The following is a 14,596-nucleotide window of genomic DNA, read 5'->3' as shown; positions in this document are numbered from 1 at the left end:
GCCACCTCCCCCCTGTCACCACCCGGTGCCACCGCGGCCACCCCGTGTCACCCTCCCGGTGTCACCCTCCCGGTGTCACAGCGGGCACCTCGTGTCGGTGTCCCCCGTGTCACCACCCGGTGTCACCTCCCGGTGTGCCGCCACCCGCTGTCCCGCCGTGCCCCGGTGTCCCCGGCCGCTGTCACCTCCCGGTGCCGCCGCCGCTGTCCCCGCGTCACCGTCCCCGTGTCACCCGCGTCACCCGCGGCCGCTTCCGCCCCGCCGCGACAGGAAACGGGGGGAGGGGGACCCCAAAAACCACCCGCGGAACCCCAAAAATTCCAACCGGAAAAAAAAAAACCCCGAAATCCCCCCCAAAAAAACTCCCGGGATTCCCCAAAAAATCCCACCCGGGACCACACCCCCCCCCCAAAAAAAAAAATTCCAGGTTCCCCCCCCCCCAAAAAAACGGGATACCAAAAAAAGCCGGACCCCAAAAAAAAACCCCGGACCCCACAAAATCTGGGACCCTAAAAAGCTCATTCAGAACCTCAAAAAAACTGCCGGGATCAAAAAAAAAAAAAATCCGGGATGGTCCAAGAAAACTCAGGACCCCCCAAAAAATCCGGGATCCTTAAAAAGCTTCGGGACCCCCCAAAAAACTCCCGAACCCCACAAAATCCGGGACCCCAAAAATCCCGCCCGGGACCCCAAAAAATCCCATTCAGGACCCCAAAAATCCCGCGTGACCCCAAAATCCGGCCCGGGACCCCAAATTTTATGGGGGACCACAAAATGGGGGGCCAGGGGGACCCCAAATTTTCCGGGTGACCCCAGAGAGGGGGGGGCAGGGAACTTTGAGGGTTCCGGGGAGACCCCAGGAGTTGAGGGGACCCCAAAAGAGACCCTGAAAACCAGGAGGGGGACCCCAAAGTTAACTGGGATCCCCAAAAGGGTCGGGGGGACCCCAAAACTTCCGGGCGACCCCAAATTTTAGGGGGGCGGGGGGGGGGAGGCAAAGGTTATGGGGGCGGGGCCGGGAGTTTTTGGGGTTCCCTCGGATTTTGGGGGGGTTTCCCTGATTTGGGGGGTCCTGGGGGGGTTCGGGGACGTTTTGGGGACCCCCGGACCCTCCCCGGGCTTTGGGGACCCCCCCGGGGCCGCCCCCTGCCCTCCCCTCCCCCTTCCCTTACCAGCAGCGCCGCGCGGGGGCGTGGTCTGGTGTGACCACGCCCACAATGGGCGGGGCAATCAGTCATTAGTATGCACGACACGCCTCTGTGGTCGGCCACGCCCCTCTGAGTGAGGCCACGCCCCCCGGCATGAGGAAAGGGGCGGGGCGTGCGGTGGGCCAGGCTTGGGGGCGTGGTCTGTCGTGGTCACGCCCATAAGGGGAGGGGTTTGAGGGCGGGGCTGACGGGGGGAGGGTCCTGAGCGCCCCAAAAAAGGATTTTGACCAAAAAAGGAGGTTCCGGACCCCAAAAAGGAAGATTCTGACCCCATAAAAGGGTTTTGACCCCAAAAGGGGGTTCTGGACCCCAAAAAGGAGCATTCTGACCCCAAAAGGAGGGTCCTGTCCTGTCCCCACAGGTCACACCCACGAGGTGACAGCAGCAGATGGCGCTTTATTGACAGGGCAGTGACAACAGCCCTCGGTGTCCCCTCGCCCACAGATGTCCCCGAGCCACGGACGTCCCCAAGCTCTGGATGTCCTCCCACCATGGATGTCCCTGGTCGGTGGCACTGTCGCTCGCGGCGCAGGTAGAAGGCGGTGGCAGTGATGGATGTCCCCAGTCCCGGATGTCCCCAGTCCCGTGGATGTCCCCAGGTGTCACTTGCGGCGCAGGTAGAAGGTGGTGGTGGCACCAGGGATGTCCCCGTGATGGATGTCCCCAGATGTAGAAGGCGGTGGTGGCACCATGGATGTCCCCATGATGGATGTCCCCAGATGTAGAAGGCGGTGGTGGCACCAGGGATGTCCCCATGATGGATGTCCCCAGATGCAGAAGGCGGTGGTGGCACCATGGATGTCCCCAGCCCCAGGGATGTCCCCAGGTGTCACTTGCGGCACAGGTAGAAGGCGGTGGTGGCACCATGGATGTCCCCAGTCCCGTGGATGTCCCCAGGTGTCACTTGCGGCGCAGGTAGAAGGCGGTGGCACCCGGGGCCAGGCCCAGCGGCTCCTCCGGGGCCGTGCTGAGGAAGAGCCCGGGGAAGGCGGCGGCCTCGAAGGTGTGCGTGGAGCCCCCGAAGGTCTTGTAGAAGGTGAAGGGCAGGGCCCTGTCCTTGTCCCCCGAGAACAGGTCCAGCAGCCCCACGTCCTGCCGGGCAGGGGACACAAAAGGGTGGCACCAAATGGTGGCAGCAGCGGCGTGGTGGCACCGCCTCGGGGAACGACCATGTGCAGGTGGCACCACCACGAGGAACCCACACAGACCCAGTCTCCAGGTAACCCCATGTCCAGGTGACACCACCTCGAGGAACATCCATCTGCAGGTGGCACCATCTCCAGGTGACCCCATGTCCAGGTGTCCCCATCCCCAGGTGACATCACCTGATGGAACAACCATCTACAGGTGGCACCACCTCGAGGAACCCACATAGACCCAATCTCCAGGTAACCCTATGTCCAGGTGACCCCATCTCCAGGTGTTCCCATCCCCAGGTGATCCCATCTCAAGGAACATCCATCTGCAGGTGGTATCATCTCCAGGTGGTCCCATCCCCAGGTGACCCCAAATCCAGGTGACATCACCTCAGGGAAGACCCATCTGCAGGTGGCACCATCTCCAGGGGACCTCATGTCCAGGTATCCCCACCCCCAGGTGACTCCACCTCGAGGAACCCACACTGATGTCATCTCCAGGTGGCCCCACCTCAAGGAACCCCCATCTCCAGATGACAACAACATCAGGACCACACCCCCAGGTGACCACACCCCCAGGTGATGCCATCATCACCCCGCCCTGGGGAATCCCCACTTCCTGGTGACCCCGCCTCCAGGTTGGCATCGCTTTGGGGTGACGCCACTCCCGGGTGCCCCACCTCGGGCTGACCTAGCCCTGGGTGCCCACCACACCTCGGGATGGCCCTTCCCAGGATGTCCATCTTGGGTTCTCCACCTTGGGCAGACCCACCTTGGGCTGAGCCATCAAAATCTGAGCAGCCATTGGTTTGACCACGGCATCCCAGAATTCCCACTTCCTGGTCAAAGCAGCACATTGTCCCAACCACCCCTGGATGTCCCCACCTTGATTGACTCAACTTGGGTTGACCTACCTTGAGTGACCCACCTTGGATTGACCCAAATTGAGCTGACCCACCTTGGGTTTGGGTTGTCCACCTCGGATTGACCCATCTTTGGGTCCCAACCACCTCTGGATGTCCCCACCTTGATTGCTCCACCTTGGATTGACCACCTTGCATTGATCCACCTTGGATTGGCCACCTTGCATTGACCCAGCTTGAGTTGACCAACCTTGAGTTGTCCGCCTTGACTGACCCACCTGGACTGACCCAACTTTGGGCCTCAACCACCTCTGGATGTCCCCACCTTGAGTTGACCCACCTGGATTGACCCAATGTGAGTTGACCCACCTTGAGTGACCCACCTTGGGTTGCCCACCTGCGTTGACCCAATTTGAGTTGACCCAACTTGGATTGACCCAAATTAGCTTGACCTATCTCAAGCTGACCTACCTTGAGTTGATTCAACTTGAGCTGACCCACCTTGGGTTGCCCACCTTGCGTTGCCCCACCTGGACTGACCCAATTTGAGTTGACCCACCTTGAGTTGACCCACCTTGGGTTGATCCACCTTGGTTGCCCTGCCTTGAGTTGACCAACCTTGGTCTGTCCACCTCGGATTGACCCATTTTTGTGTCCCAACCATCTCTGGATGTCCCCACCTTGATTGACCCACCTCGAGTTGGCCCATCTTGGATTGACCCATCTTGGATTGACCCATCTTGGATTGACCCAACTTGGGTTGCCCACCTTTGGTTGCCCAACTTGCCTTGACCCATCTTGAGCTGTCCCACCTTGGCCTGCGCCACCTTTGTGTCCCCACTGCCCCACATTGAGTCACCCTGTGTCACTCCCAGCCCCTGTGCCACCCCCGTGTCCCCTGTGCCACCCGTGCCACCCCCGTGTCACCTCCAGGCTCAGCCGGGGCTCGGGGCCGGTGCCACAGGACAGGGCGCGGGTGCCACCGCGGATGCCCACGATGAGGGGAGTGCGCCGGCGCTCCAGGTGCCGGTTGGGGACAACGCTGATGGGCTCTGTGGGACGTGGCGTGTCACCGCTGTGCCCCCAGGGTGTCACCCATGGAGTGTCACCCTTGTCCCCCCCAGGGTGTCACCCACAGATTGTCACCCTTGTCACCCCAGAGGGACACCCGTGGAGCGTCACCCATGGATTGTCACCCCTGTCCCTACAGAGGGACACCACAGATTGTCACCGCTGTCCTTCCAGAGGGACACCCATGAATTGTCACCCATTGGCAGTGTCGCCCATGCAGTGTCACCCCTGTCCCCCCCCCAGGGTGTCACCCATGGATTGTCACCCCTGTTTTTCCCCAGGTGTCACCCCTGCAGTGTCACCGCTGTCCCCAGGGTGTCACCCATGGATTGTCACCCATTGGTAGTGTCACCCATGCAGTGTCACCCTGTCCCCCCAGGTGTCACCCATGGATTGTCACCTCCCAGGTGTCACCCATGCAGCGTCACCCCTGTCCCCCCAGGTGTCACCCATGGATTGTCACCCCTGCAGTGTCACCGCTGTCCCCAGGGTGTCACCCATGGATTGTCACCCATTGGTAGTGTCACCCATGCAGTGTCACCGCTGTCCCCAGGTGCCACCCACGGATTGTCACCCATTGGTAGTGTCACCCATGCAGCGTCACCCTGACCCCCCAGGTGTCACCCGTGGATTGTCACCCCCCCAGGTGTCACCCCTGCAGTGTCACCGCTGTCCCCAGGGTGTCACCCACGGATTGTCACCCACAGATTGTCACCCCCCGGGTGTCACCCATGAATTGTCACCCCCCAGGTGTCACCCACCTTCCAGGGCGGCGTTGGCCCCCTGCAGGCTGGTGGCCACCAGAGGGACACCCATGGATTGTCACCCATTGGCAGTGTCACCCATGGATTGTCACCCCTGCCCGCCCCCCGGGTGTCACCCCTGCGGCGTCACCGCTGTCCCCAGGTGTCACCCATGGATTGTCACCCCTGCGGTGTCACCCATGGATTGTCACCCCCCGGTGTCACCCACCTTCCAGGGCGGCGTTGGCCCCCTGCAGGCTGGTGGCCACCAGGTGTCCGTGGCGCAGGCACAGCCCCTGCTGCTCCGTGTCCCGCAGCACGTAGTGGTACGGCTGGGGCTTGGGCTGTGACGCCGGTGTCACCTCCCCGAAGGGCACCGTCACCTCTGGGGACACGGGGACAGCGGGATGGACGGGTAAGGACATGGGACACGGGGACACGGGGACACGGGGACAGCGGGATGGACAGGTAGGGACATGGGACACGGGGACACGGAGACACGGGGACGGACAGGTGGGACACGGGGACAGCGGGATGGACAGGTAAGGACATGGGACACGGGGACACGGGGACACGGGGACGGACAGGTGGGACACGGGGACACAGGGACGGACAGGTGGGACAGCGGGATGGACAGGTAAGGACATGGGACATGGGGACAGACAGGGGGGACACGGGGACAGCGGGATGGACAGGTGGGACACAGGGACAGACAGGTAAGGACATGGGACACAGGGACACGAGGACAGACAGGTAAGGACACGGGGACATGGGGACACAGGGACACCAGGACAGGTGGGACACGGGGACGGACAGGTGGGACATGGGGACACGGGGACGGACAGGTAAGGACATGGGACATGGGGACGGACAGGTGGGACATGGGGACAGACAGATGGGACACAGGGACGGACAGGTAAGGACATGGGACACAGGGACACGAGGACAGACAGGTAAGGACACGGGGACATGGGGACACAGGGACACCAGGACAGGTGGGGCACGGGGACGGACAGGTGGGACATGGGACATGGGGACGGACAGGTGGGGATGTGGGACACGGGCATATGGGACATGGGGACATCACAGGGACGGACAGGTGGACGCAAGGACAGAGGGACTGACAGGTGGGGACATGGGAGCTTGGGGACACAGGGGTGGACGGGGGGTCATGGGGACACGGGGACATGGGGACACAGGGATGGACAGGGGGACGTGGGGACACGGGAGCACCACAAGGACATGGGGACACGGAGGGGACACCCAGAGGATGTGGCACATGAGGACATCACAGGGACACAGGGACAGGGGACGTGGAGACATGGGGACAGGGACGGACACGGGGACAGGGATGGACACAGGGATGGACACGGGGACAGGGACGCGGGGACAGGGACACGGGGACACCCGCACCCACCTTTCCCCAGGAAGTCGTCGAACAAGGCCACCATGTCGGGGTCGGTGACGCCCTCGGCCGTGTCCCCGCTGTCCGCCATGACCCCCTGAGGGTGTCCCCGGGGTGTCCTTCTGTGGGGACAGACGGGTCAGGGCAGGTGGCACCGGGGAGGTGGCACTGCCGGGGCGCGAGGCAGGGGACAGCGCTGTCCCTACCTTGTCCCCATGATGTCCCTATGCCACCCCCACGCTGTCCCCACGCTGTCCCCGCTCACCTGAGGGCAGCTCTGGATGCGCGTGACATGGCTGGGCCTGCGGAGATGGTGGCACAGGTGGCACAGGTGGCACAGGTGGCGCTGCGTGCCAGCAGGATTGTCCCCGAGCGTGTCCCTGTCCCCGGAGCAGCACCTGTGGAAGTGTCACCTCCCGGGGTCCTGTCCCGTGTCCTCTGGGCCGTGTCCCCGCGGGTGACAGCGCCTTTATCGAGCCGGGCGGGGCGGGGACAGAGCCCGCCCTGCTAATTGGCAGGGGAGGTGACAGTGACAGTGACACCGAGCGATGGTGAAATGCCACCTGCTGCCAGCGTCCCCGGTGCTGCTCACGGCCACCACGGCGGGAAATCCCCCGTGCCAGGCCTGTCCCCTGTGCCATGGTGCCCTGTGGGTGGCCCCTGTGCCCTGTCCCTGTGGTGCCATCGCCTTGTCACCATCGTCACCATGAGTGTTGTCCCCAGGGTGCTGTTAGCCCTGTCCCCTGTGTCCCATCCCCGTGTCCCTTGTCCCCAAAGCCCTGTGAGCTCTGTCCCCAGTGTCCCCAGTGTCCCATCCCCGTGTCCCTTGTCCCCAAACTCCCATGTGCCCTGTCCCCAGTGTCCCATCCCCGTGTCCCTTGTCCCCAAAGCCCTGTGAGCTCTGTCCCCGAGGTGCCACATCCCCAGTCCCCAAGGTCCTGCGTGCCTTGTCCCCATGGTGACCTGTCCCCAAAGTCCCATGTCCCCTTGTCCCTATTGTCCCCCACTCCCTGTCCCCACCTTCCCGTGTGCCCTGTCCCCATGGTGACCTGTCCTCCAAATGCCACCATCCCTGTCCCTGTTGTCCCCCATTCCCTGTCCCTGTTGTCCCCTATTCCCTGTCCCCACGCCCCGTGTGCCCCCTGTCCCCTGTGTCGCGCTGTCCCCGCGTTGTCCCCGCCGTGTCGCCCGTGTCGCGTTGTCCCCGTTCCGCCCCGCGGGATCCGGGAAGGGGCCGCGCCACCCCCGCCCGTTGGGGACGTCCCGCCGTGTCCCCATCGCCCGGGTGGCGCAAGAGCGGCCACTCCGCGGCGGTGACACATCCAGCGGGGCCACCAGCCCCGCCCTGCCACCCGTGTGCCACCACCCGTGTGCCACCACCCGTGTGCCACCACCCACACTCGGGCACCGCTGCCATCGGCATCTCTTTATTCGCGCACCGGAGCCCGGGGAGGATGGCGCTGTCCCCAGGGCGATGTCGCTGTCCCCAGGGCGATGTCGCTGTCCCCAGGGGGATGGCACCGCCCCGAGGGAGTGGCACCACACCGGGGGACGGATGTCGCTGTCCCCAGGGGGATGGCACCGCCCCGGAGCAAGGGGGGGTGGCACGGTCCGGGATGGATGTCACCGTCCTGGGGAAGATGTCGCCGAGGAGCGAGGATGTCACCCTCGCTGGGTGAGGATGTCGCCACGCTGGGGGGCACGCCAGCCTCTCCAGGAAGATGTCACCACCTTGGGATGAAGGTGTCACCACCCGGGGGGACAGGGAATGGGGGACAGATGCCTGGAGATGCCACCCTCCCCAGGGGGATGTCACCGTCCTGGGGGTGATGCCACCCTCTCCAGGGGGATGTCACCGTCCTGGGGGTGATGCCACCCTCTCCAGGGGGATGTCACCGTCCTGGGGGTGATGCCACCCTCCCCAGCGGGATGTCACCACTCTAGGGGTGATGCCACCCTCTCCAGGGGGATGTCACCGTCCTGGGGGTGATGCCACCCTCCCCAGGGAGATGCCACCACCCTGAGATGAAGATGTCACCGTTCTAGGGGTGATGCCACCCTCCCCAGGAAGATGCCACCGCCCCGGGTCCCCGCTGTCCCCGCGCGGGCCCGGGGGCGCTCAGCAGAGCTGGAAGTAGAAGTCGAGCAGGTTGGAGGTGACATCGCGGTGGCGGCAGAGCGCCAGGGGCTGGTGGCCGCGCGGGGACGTGCACAGGAACCAGCCGGGGTGCGCGGCCGACTCGAAGCGCCACAGCCCGTCCCGGTAGGAGCGGAAGAAGGTGAAGGCGGCCGCGCTGTCACCGGCGCGGGGCAGCTCCCGGATGTCCACGTCCTGCGGCGACAGCGCCGTGTCACCCGCGGGGACAGCGCCCGGGCACCGCGGGCACCGTGTGGGCACTGCCCGTAATGTCCCCATCCCACAATGTCCCATCCCTGAGGTCCCCGTGTCCCCTCCCCAAAACTTTCGTGTCCCCGTCCTCATCACCACCCACACGGTGTCCCCATCTCTTTAGGTGTCCCTATGATGTCCCCATCCCCTTGGTGTCCCCAGCCCCTTCCCTCCCATGTCCCTGCAGTGTCCCCACCCCCTTGGCATCTCCATCTTCTCAGTGTCACCATCCCTGGTGTCCCCATCCCCTTGCTGTCCCCTCGCTGTCCTCTCGCTGTCCCCACGGTATCCCCGCTCTCCCTACACTGTCCCCGCTGTCTCCCCGCTGTCCCCGCGTTGTCCCCCCGCTGTCCCCGCTGTCCCCCCGCTGTCCCCGCTGTCCCCGCTGTCCCCCCGCTGTCCCCTCGCTGTCCCCTCGCTGTCCCCGCTGTCCCCACACTGTCCCCCCGCCGTCCCCGCTGTCCGCACCTGCAGCCGCAGCCGGGGCTCTCCGGCGGGGCCGCGCTCGGTGCGGAGGCAGCGGGAGCCGCTCCGGATCCCCAGGATCACCGGCAGCCGCGCGGGCTCCAGGGCTCGGTTGGGCACCCAGAACACTTTCTCTGCGGGTGGGTGGGTGACACGGGGACCCTCAGCGCGTGTCCCCGCGGCTGTCCCCGCGCGCGTCCCCAAGCGCGTCCCCCCGTGTCACCTTCCAGCGCGGCGTTGGCGCCCTGCAGGTGCCCGGCCACCAGCTGGTCATCGCGCAGGTACAGCGAGCGCTGGTTCACGTCCCACAGCCTGGCGGGCAAAGCGGGGACGGCGGTGCCACCGCTCGGTGCCACCACCCCCGTCCCGTGCCACCCCCGTCCCGTGCCACCCCCGTCCCGTGCCACCCCCGGGCCGTCCCTTACCGGTACTGGAACACCTTGGTCTGCAGCGCGGGCGCGTGGCAGAGGGCGAAGCCTTCGGCCTCTGCGCGGAGGAAGAGGAGGGCGAGGCTGAGGGCGGCCACGCGGAGCCCCCCGCGCCCCCTGCCCGCGCCCCCCGAGCCTCGGGGACCCCTCCCGGCGGCACCGGCCGTGCCGGGCGCTCCGCGTCCCCTCCGGGCCGTGCGCGGGGTCCCCGGGCAGCGCTCACCCATGGGACCCCCGGTTCTGCTGGGACCCCGGCTCCGGTGCGACTGCGGCTCCGGTGCGACCCCCGGTTCCTGTAGGACCCCCTGTTCCGCTGGGACCCCGGCTGCTCTGGGACCCCCGGCTCCTGTGACGCCCCTGCCTCCGCTGTGACACCCCCGGCTCCGGTGCTACCCCCGGTTCCAGTGGGACCCCCGGCTCCGGGCGCTGCGAGCGGCGGAGAGGAAGGGAGGAAGGAAGGAAGAAAGTTGCCGGTGTTGCCACACTGCTGAGAAGGGCGCGCCCCGCCCCCGCCATTGCTCAGCACCCCCGCGGGGTGACAAAAGAGGGGACACATGGCGGGGGGGGGGAAGGTGACAGCGTGACACGCGTGGGGACACCGCGACCCCCGCGATGGCTGTGGCGGGGATCGAACTTGTGATCTTAGCAGTGAGAGAGCGGCGCCCTCCCCGCTGCGCCACCGCGGCGGAGGACGCGCATGCGCGCTGCGGGAGCTGCGGGAAGCACACGGGTGGCGTGGGGAGCCCTGAGTGGCCGTGGGTGTTGCGCATGCGCAGAGCGAGACACGGCGGTGAGGGCCACACTGCGCGTGTGCAGAGCCTGCACTGAGAGTGCGGCGCATGCGAGTTGAACAGGGTGAGGCGCTGGCGCATGCGCAGAGCGCCCCCGGCGGGCGGGCGGGAGGAATCATGGCGGCGCTGTGGGATGCGATGAGGGCGGCGATGGCCGCGGTGCTGCTGCTGGGCTGGGGCGCGCACGGGCTCTACTTCCACATCGGAGAGACCGAGAAGCGCTGCTTCATCGAGGAGATCCCCGACGAGACCATGGTCATCGGTGCGGGCGGCGGCGGGGAGTACCGGGAATGGCGGGGGGCGTGAGGGGGGAGAGACCACCGGGAATGGCGGGGGGGGGAATGGGAGAGACCACCGGGGGATTGGCGGGGGGGGAGCGGGAGGAACCACCGGGCACGGGGGTCGGCTCCGAGCCCTGTGCCCGCTCCGTGCCAGGCAATTACCGGACGCAGCTGTGGGACAAACAGTCCGAGTCCTTCCTGCCCTCCACCCCCGGGCTGGGCATGCACGTGGAGGTCAAGGACCCCGACGGAAAGGTGAGGGGGGCTTGGGCACCTCGTGGGCACGGGGAGGGGCCCCTGGGCATCCCCTGGGCATGGGGAGAGGTCTTTGGCGGGGGGCGTTTGGGCAATCCCCGGGCTGTGCCCCAGTGCCCAGGGGAGTGACAGTGTCCCCATGGGATGCCAGTGCCATGGCCTGACAGTGTCCTCACGGGATGCCAGTGGCCGTGCCCATGGCCCTGACGCTGTCCCCACGTTGGCACAGGTGGTGCCCATAGCCATGCCCATGGCCCTGACGCTGTCCCCACGTTGGCACAGGTGGTGATGTCGCGGCAGTACGGCTCCGAGGGGCGCTTCACCTTCACGTCGCACACGCCGGGCGAGCACCAGATCTGCCTGCACTCCAACTCCACCCGCATGGCGCTGTTCGCTGGGGGCAAGCTGGTAACCATGCCCTGTGCCAGCCTGGCACAGCCCTGAGACACCCTCGGGGATGGCCCTGGCACAGCCCTGGGGGAGCGCCATGCCCTTCTCATGGCTGTGCCAGCGCTGGTGACAGCCCTGTGCCCTACCCATGGCTGTGCCATTGATGGTTCCATTGCTGGTGCCATGGTTGGAGCCGTGATTGGTGCCATGGTTGGACCATGGTTGATGCCATAACTGGTGCCAGGGTTAGTGCCGAGGTTGTTGCTATGATTGATGCCATGGTTGGTGCCATGGTTGGCGCCATTACCAATGCCATGTTTGGCATGTTTGGGAGCCAAGGTTGGTGCCATGATTGGAGCCATGGTTGGTGCTATTACATGGCTGGATCCATGGTTGGAGCCAAGGTTGGTGCCAAGGTTGGCGCCATTACCAATGCCATGTTTGGGAGCCGTGGTTGGTGCCATTACTGGTGCCACGCTTGGACCGTAGTTGTGCCATGGTTGGGAGCCATGGTTGGCACCATTACTGGTGCCACGGTTGGTGCCGTGGTTGGTTTGAGCCATGATTGGTGCCATTACTGGTGCCATGGTTGGTTTGAGCCATGGCTGGCACCATTACTGGTGCCACGGTTGGTGCCGTGGTTGGTTTGAGCCATGGTTGGTGCCATTACTGGTGCCATGGTTGGTTTGAGCCATGGTTGGCACCATTACTGGTGCCACGGTTGGTGCCGTGGTTGGTTTGAGCCATGGTTGGTGCCATTACTGGAGTCACGATCGTTGCTATGGTTGGAACCATGGTTGGTACCATATTGTTGGCATTATTGGTGCCATGGTTGGTGCCAGCCGTGGTGCCAGCCCGTGCCCTGTCCCGCAGCGGGTGCACCTGGACATCCAGGTGGGCGAGCACACCAACAACTACCCCGAGATCGCCGCCAAGGACAAGCTGACGGAGCTGCAGCTCCGCGCGCGCCAGCTGCTCGACCAGGTGGAGCAGATCCAGAAGGAGCAGAACTACCAGAGGGTAGGTGGGCACCTCTCGGGGTCAAACCGCGGGCACCGGGGGCACCGGGGGCGTTTGGAGGTGAGTTCATGGATGTTTGGGGTCGGTCCGAAAGGTTTTGGGGTTTTGGATTCATGTAGGGTTTTGGGGTCGATCTGTGAGGTTTCAGTGTGAACTTTTTGGGTTGTAGGTGGGTTTCTCAGGGGTTTTGGGGTGGATTTGTGGGGTTTTGGGGTCAGTCTTTGGGGTTTTGGGGTGGATTTGTGGGGTTTTGGGGTCAGTCTTTGGGGTTTTGGGGTGGATTTGTGGGGTTTTGGGGTCAGTCTTTAGGGTTTTGGGGTGGATTTGTGGGGTTTTGGGGTGGATTTGTGGGGTTTTGGGGTCAGTCTTTAGGGTTTTGGGGTAAATTTGTGGGGTTGAATTCATGGGGTTTTGGGGTCAATCTGAGGGTTTGGGGTGAATTCATGTGGGGTTTTGGGGGTGAATTTTTGGGGTTGAATTCATGGGTTTTGGGGTCAATCTGAGGGTTTGGGGTGGAATTCACAGGGTTTTGGGGTGGATTTATGGGATTTTGGGGTGAACCTGCAGCTTTGGGGTGGATTTATGGGGTTTTGGTGTGGATTTATGGGATTTTGGTGTGGATTTATGGGATTTTGGTGTGGATTTGTGGGGTTTTGGTGTGGATTTGTGGGGTTTTGGTGTGGATTTATGGGATTTTGGTGTGGATTTAGGGGATTTAGGTGTGGATTTGTGGGGTTTTGGGGTGGATTTATGGGATTTTGGTGTGGATTTACGGGATTTTGGTGTGGATTTATGGGGTTTTGGTGTGGATTTATGGGATTTTGGTGTGGATTTCTGGGGTTTTGGGGTGGATTTCTGGGATTTTGGTGTGGATTTGTGGGGTTTTGGGGTGAATCTTTGGGGTTTTCCCCTCAGTACTGGGAAGAGCGGTTCCCCATGACGAGAGCACCAACCAGCCAATCTGTGGGGTTTTGGGGTGGATTTATGGGATTTTGGTGTGGATTTATAGGATTTTGGTGTGGATTTATGGGATTTTGGTGTGGATTTGTGGGGTTTTGGTGTGGATTTGTGGGGTTTTGGGGTGAATCTTTGGGGTTTTCCCCTCAGTACCGAGAAGAGCGGTTCCCCATGACGAGAGCACCAACCAGCCAATCTGTGGGGTTTTGGGGTAGATTTTTGGGGTTTTGGGGTGAACCTGCAGCTTTGTTGTGGATTTATGGGGTTTTGATGTGGATTTATAGGATTTTGGTGTGGATTTATGGGGTTTTGGTGTGGATTTACGGGGTTTTGGTGTGGATTTGTGGGGTTTTGGGGTGAATCTTTGGGGTTTTGCCCTCAGTACCGGGAGGAGCGGTTCCGCATGACGAGCGAGAGCACCAACCAGCGCGTGCTCTGGTGGTCCATCGCCCAGACCGTCATCCTCATCCTCACCGGCCTCTGGCAGATGCGGCACCTCAAGAGCTTCTTCGAGGCCAAGAAACTCGTCTAGCCCCCCAAAACCCCCTCGAGGGGTACCCCAAAATCCATTCCAACCCGGGGGGCAGCCCGAAACCGACCTCAACCCCAAAAGACACCCCAAAATCCACCCCCATCCCAGGGTGTGCCCCAAACCTCACCCTCACCTTGGGGAGCACCCCAAAACCAACCCTGATCCCAGAGGGATCCCCAAAATCCACTCCTAACCCTGTAATGGGGGATCCCACCCACCTTGGGGTGCTAGGGAGGGACCCCCAAACCCATCCCACGCACTTTGGGGTGCTGGGGAGGGTCCCTCACTCCCTTCTGGCACCCCAAACCCATCCCAGGTTGCTGGGGAGGGACCCCAAACCCATCCCACCCACCCCGGGGCGCTCCCTGCGGATTTTGGGGTGCCCTGCTTGCCATGGAGGGAGCAGAGAAAGGCGCCACCCCCCAAGGTGGTTTTTTTTGGGGGGGGGAAATAAAGGTTTTTTTGTTCCACCAAGAGTTGTGGGTGCGTTTTGGGGTGGGAAGGGGGTCGTGGCGCTGCAGGCATTCAGCTGCTGCCCAAACCCGGCCGTTTTCACCCCAAAAATCGGTGCCGGGGCGGGTTTTGGGGTGTCGGGGCGCTCTCGGTCCTCCGCCGCCGGGGGGCGCCCTCAGCCGCCATGGCCGGAAGTGCCGGTGGGCGGG

The 14,596-nt window shown here is 63.7% G+C and overlaps 3 protein-coding genes across 3 annotated transcripts; 1 reads left to right on the top strand and 2 right to left on the bottom strand.

Annotated features, from left to right (window-relative positions):
- Positions 1-2,108: 2,108 nt before the first annotated feature.
- Positions 2,109-6,517, bottom strand: LOC131094768 (interleukin-36 receptor antagonist protein-like). The gene is made up of 4 exons (XM_058042319.1): positions 6,439-6,517; positions 5,251-5,406; positions 4,135-4,259; positions 2,109-2,300 (listed from the first exon to the last, which is right to left on the bottom strand). Exons 1-4 carry the CDS (start codon positions 6,515-6,517, stop codon positions 2,109-2,111), a joined length of 552 nt encoding a protein of 183 aa, XP_057898302.1.
- Positions 6,518-7,914: 1,397 nt separating this feature from the next.
- On the bottom strand, positions 7,915-9,935 carry LOC131094767 (interleukin-36 receptor antagonist protein-like). Its single transcript, XM_058042318.1, has 4 exons — positions 9,706-9,935; positions 9,504-9,592; positions 9,284-9,414; positions 7,915-8,758 (listed from the first exon to the last, which is right to left on the bottom strand). The coding sequence occupies exons 1-4, from the start codon at positions 9,933-9,935 to the stop codon at positions 8,546-8,548; spliced, it is 663 nt and encodes a 220-aa protein (XP_057898301.1). The 3' UTR covers positions 7,915-8,545.
- Positions 9,936-10,546: 611 nt separating this feature from the next.
- Positions 10,547-14,379, top strand: TMED4 (transmembrane p24 trafficking protein 4). Its single transcript, XM_058042454.1, has 5 exons — positions 10,547-10,761; positions 10,935-11,035; positions 11,318-11,443; positions 12,299-12,445; positions 13,785-14,379. Exons 1-5 carry the CDS (start codon positions 10,548-10,550, stop codon positions 13,932-13,934), a joined length of 738 nt encoding a protein of 245 aa, XP_057898437.1. The 5' UTR covers position 10,547; the 3' UTR covers positions 13,935-14,379.
- Positions 14,380-14,596: the final 217 nt, after the last annotated feature.

The sequence above is a fragment of the Melospiza georgiana genome, chromosome 31, assembly GCF_028018845.1.
Source record: "Melospiza georgiana isolate bMelGeo1 chromosome 31, bMelGeo1.pri, whole genome shotgun sequence".
Classification (NCBI taxonomy): domain Eukaryota; kingdom Metazoa; phylum Chordata; class Aves; order Passeriformes; family Passerellidae; genus Melospiza; species Melospiza georgiana.
The sequence above is the reverse complement of the archived record's forward strand: the minus strand, read 5'-3'. Positions and strand labels throughout refer to the sequence as shown.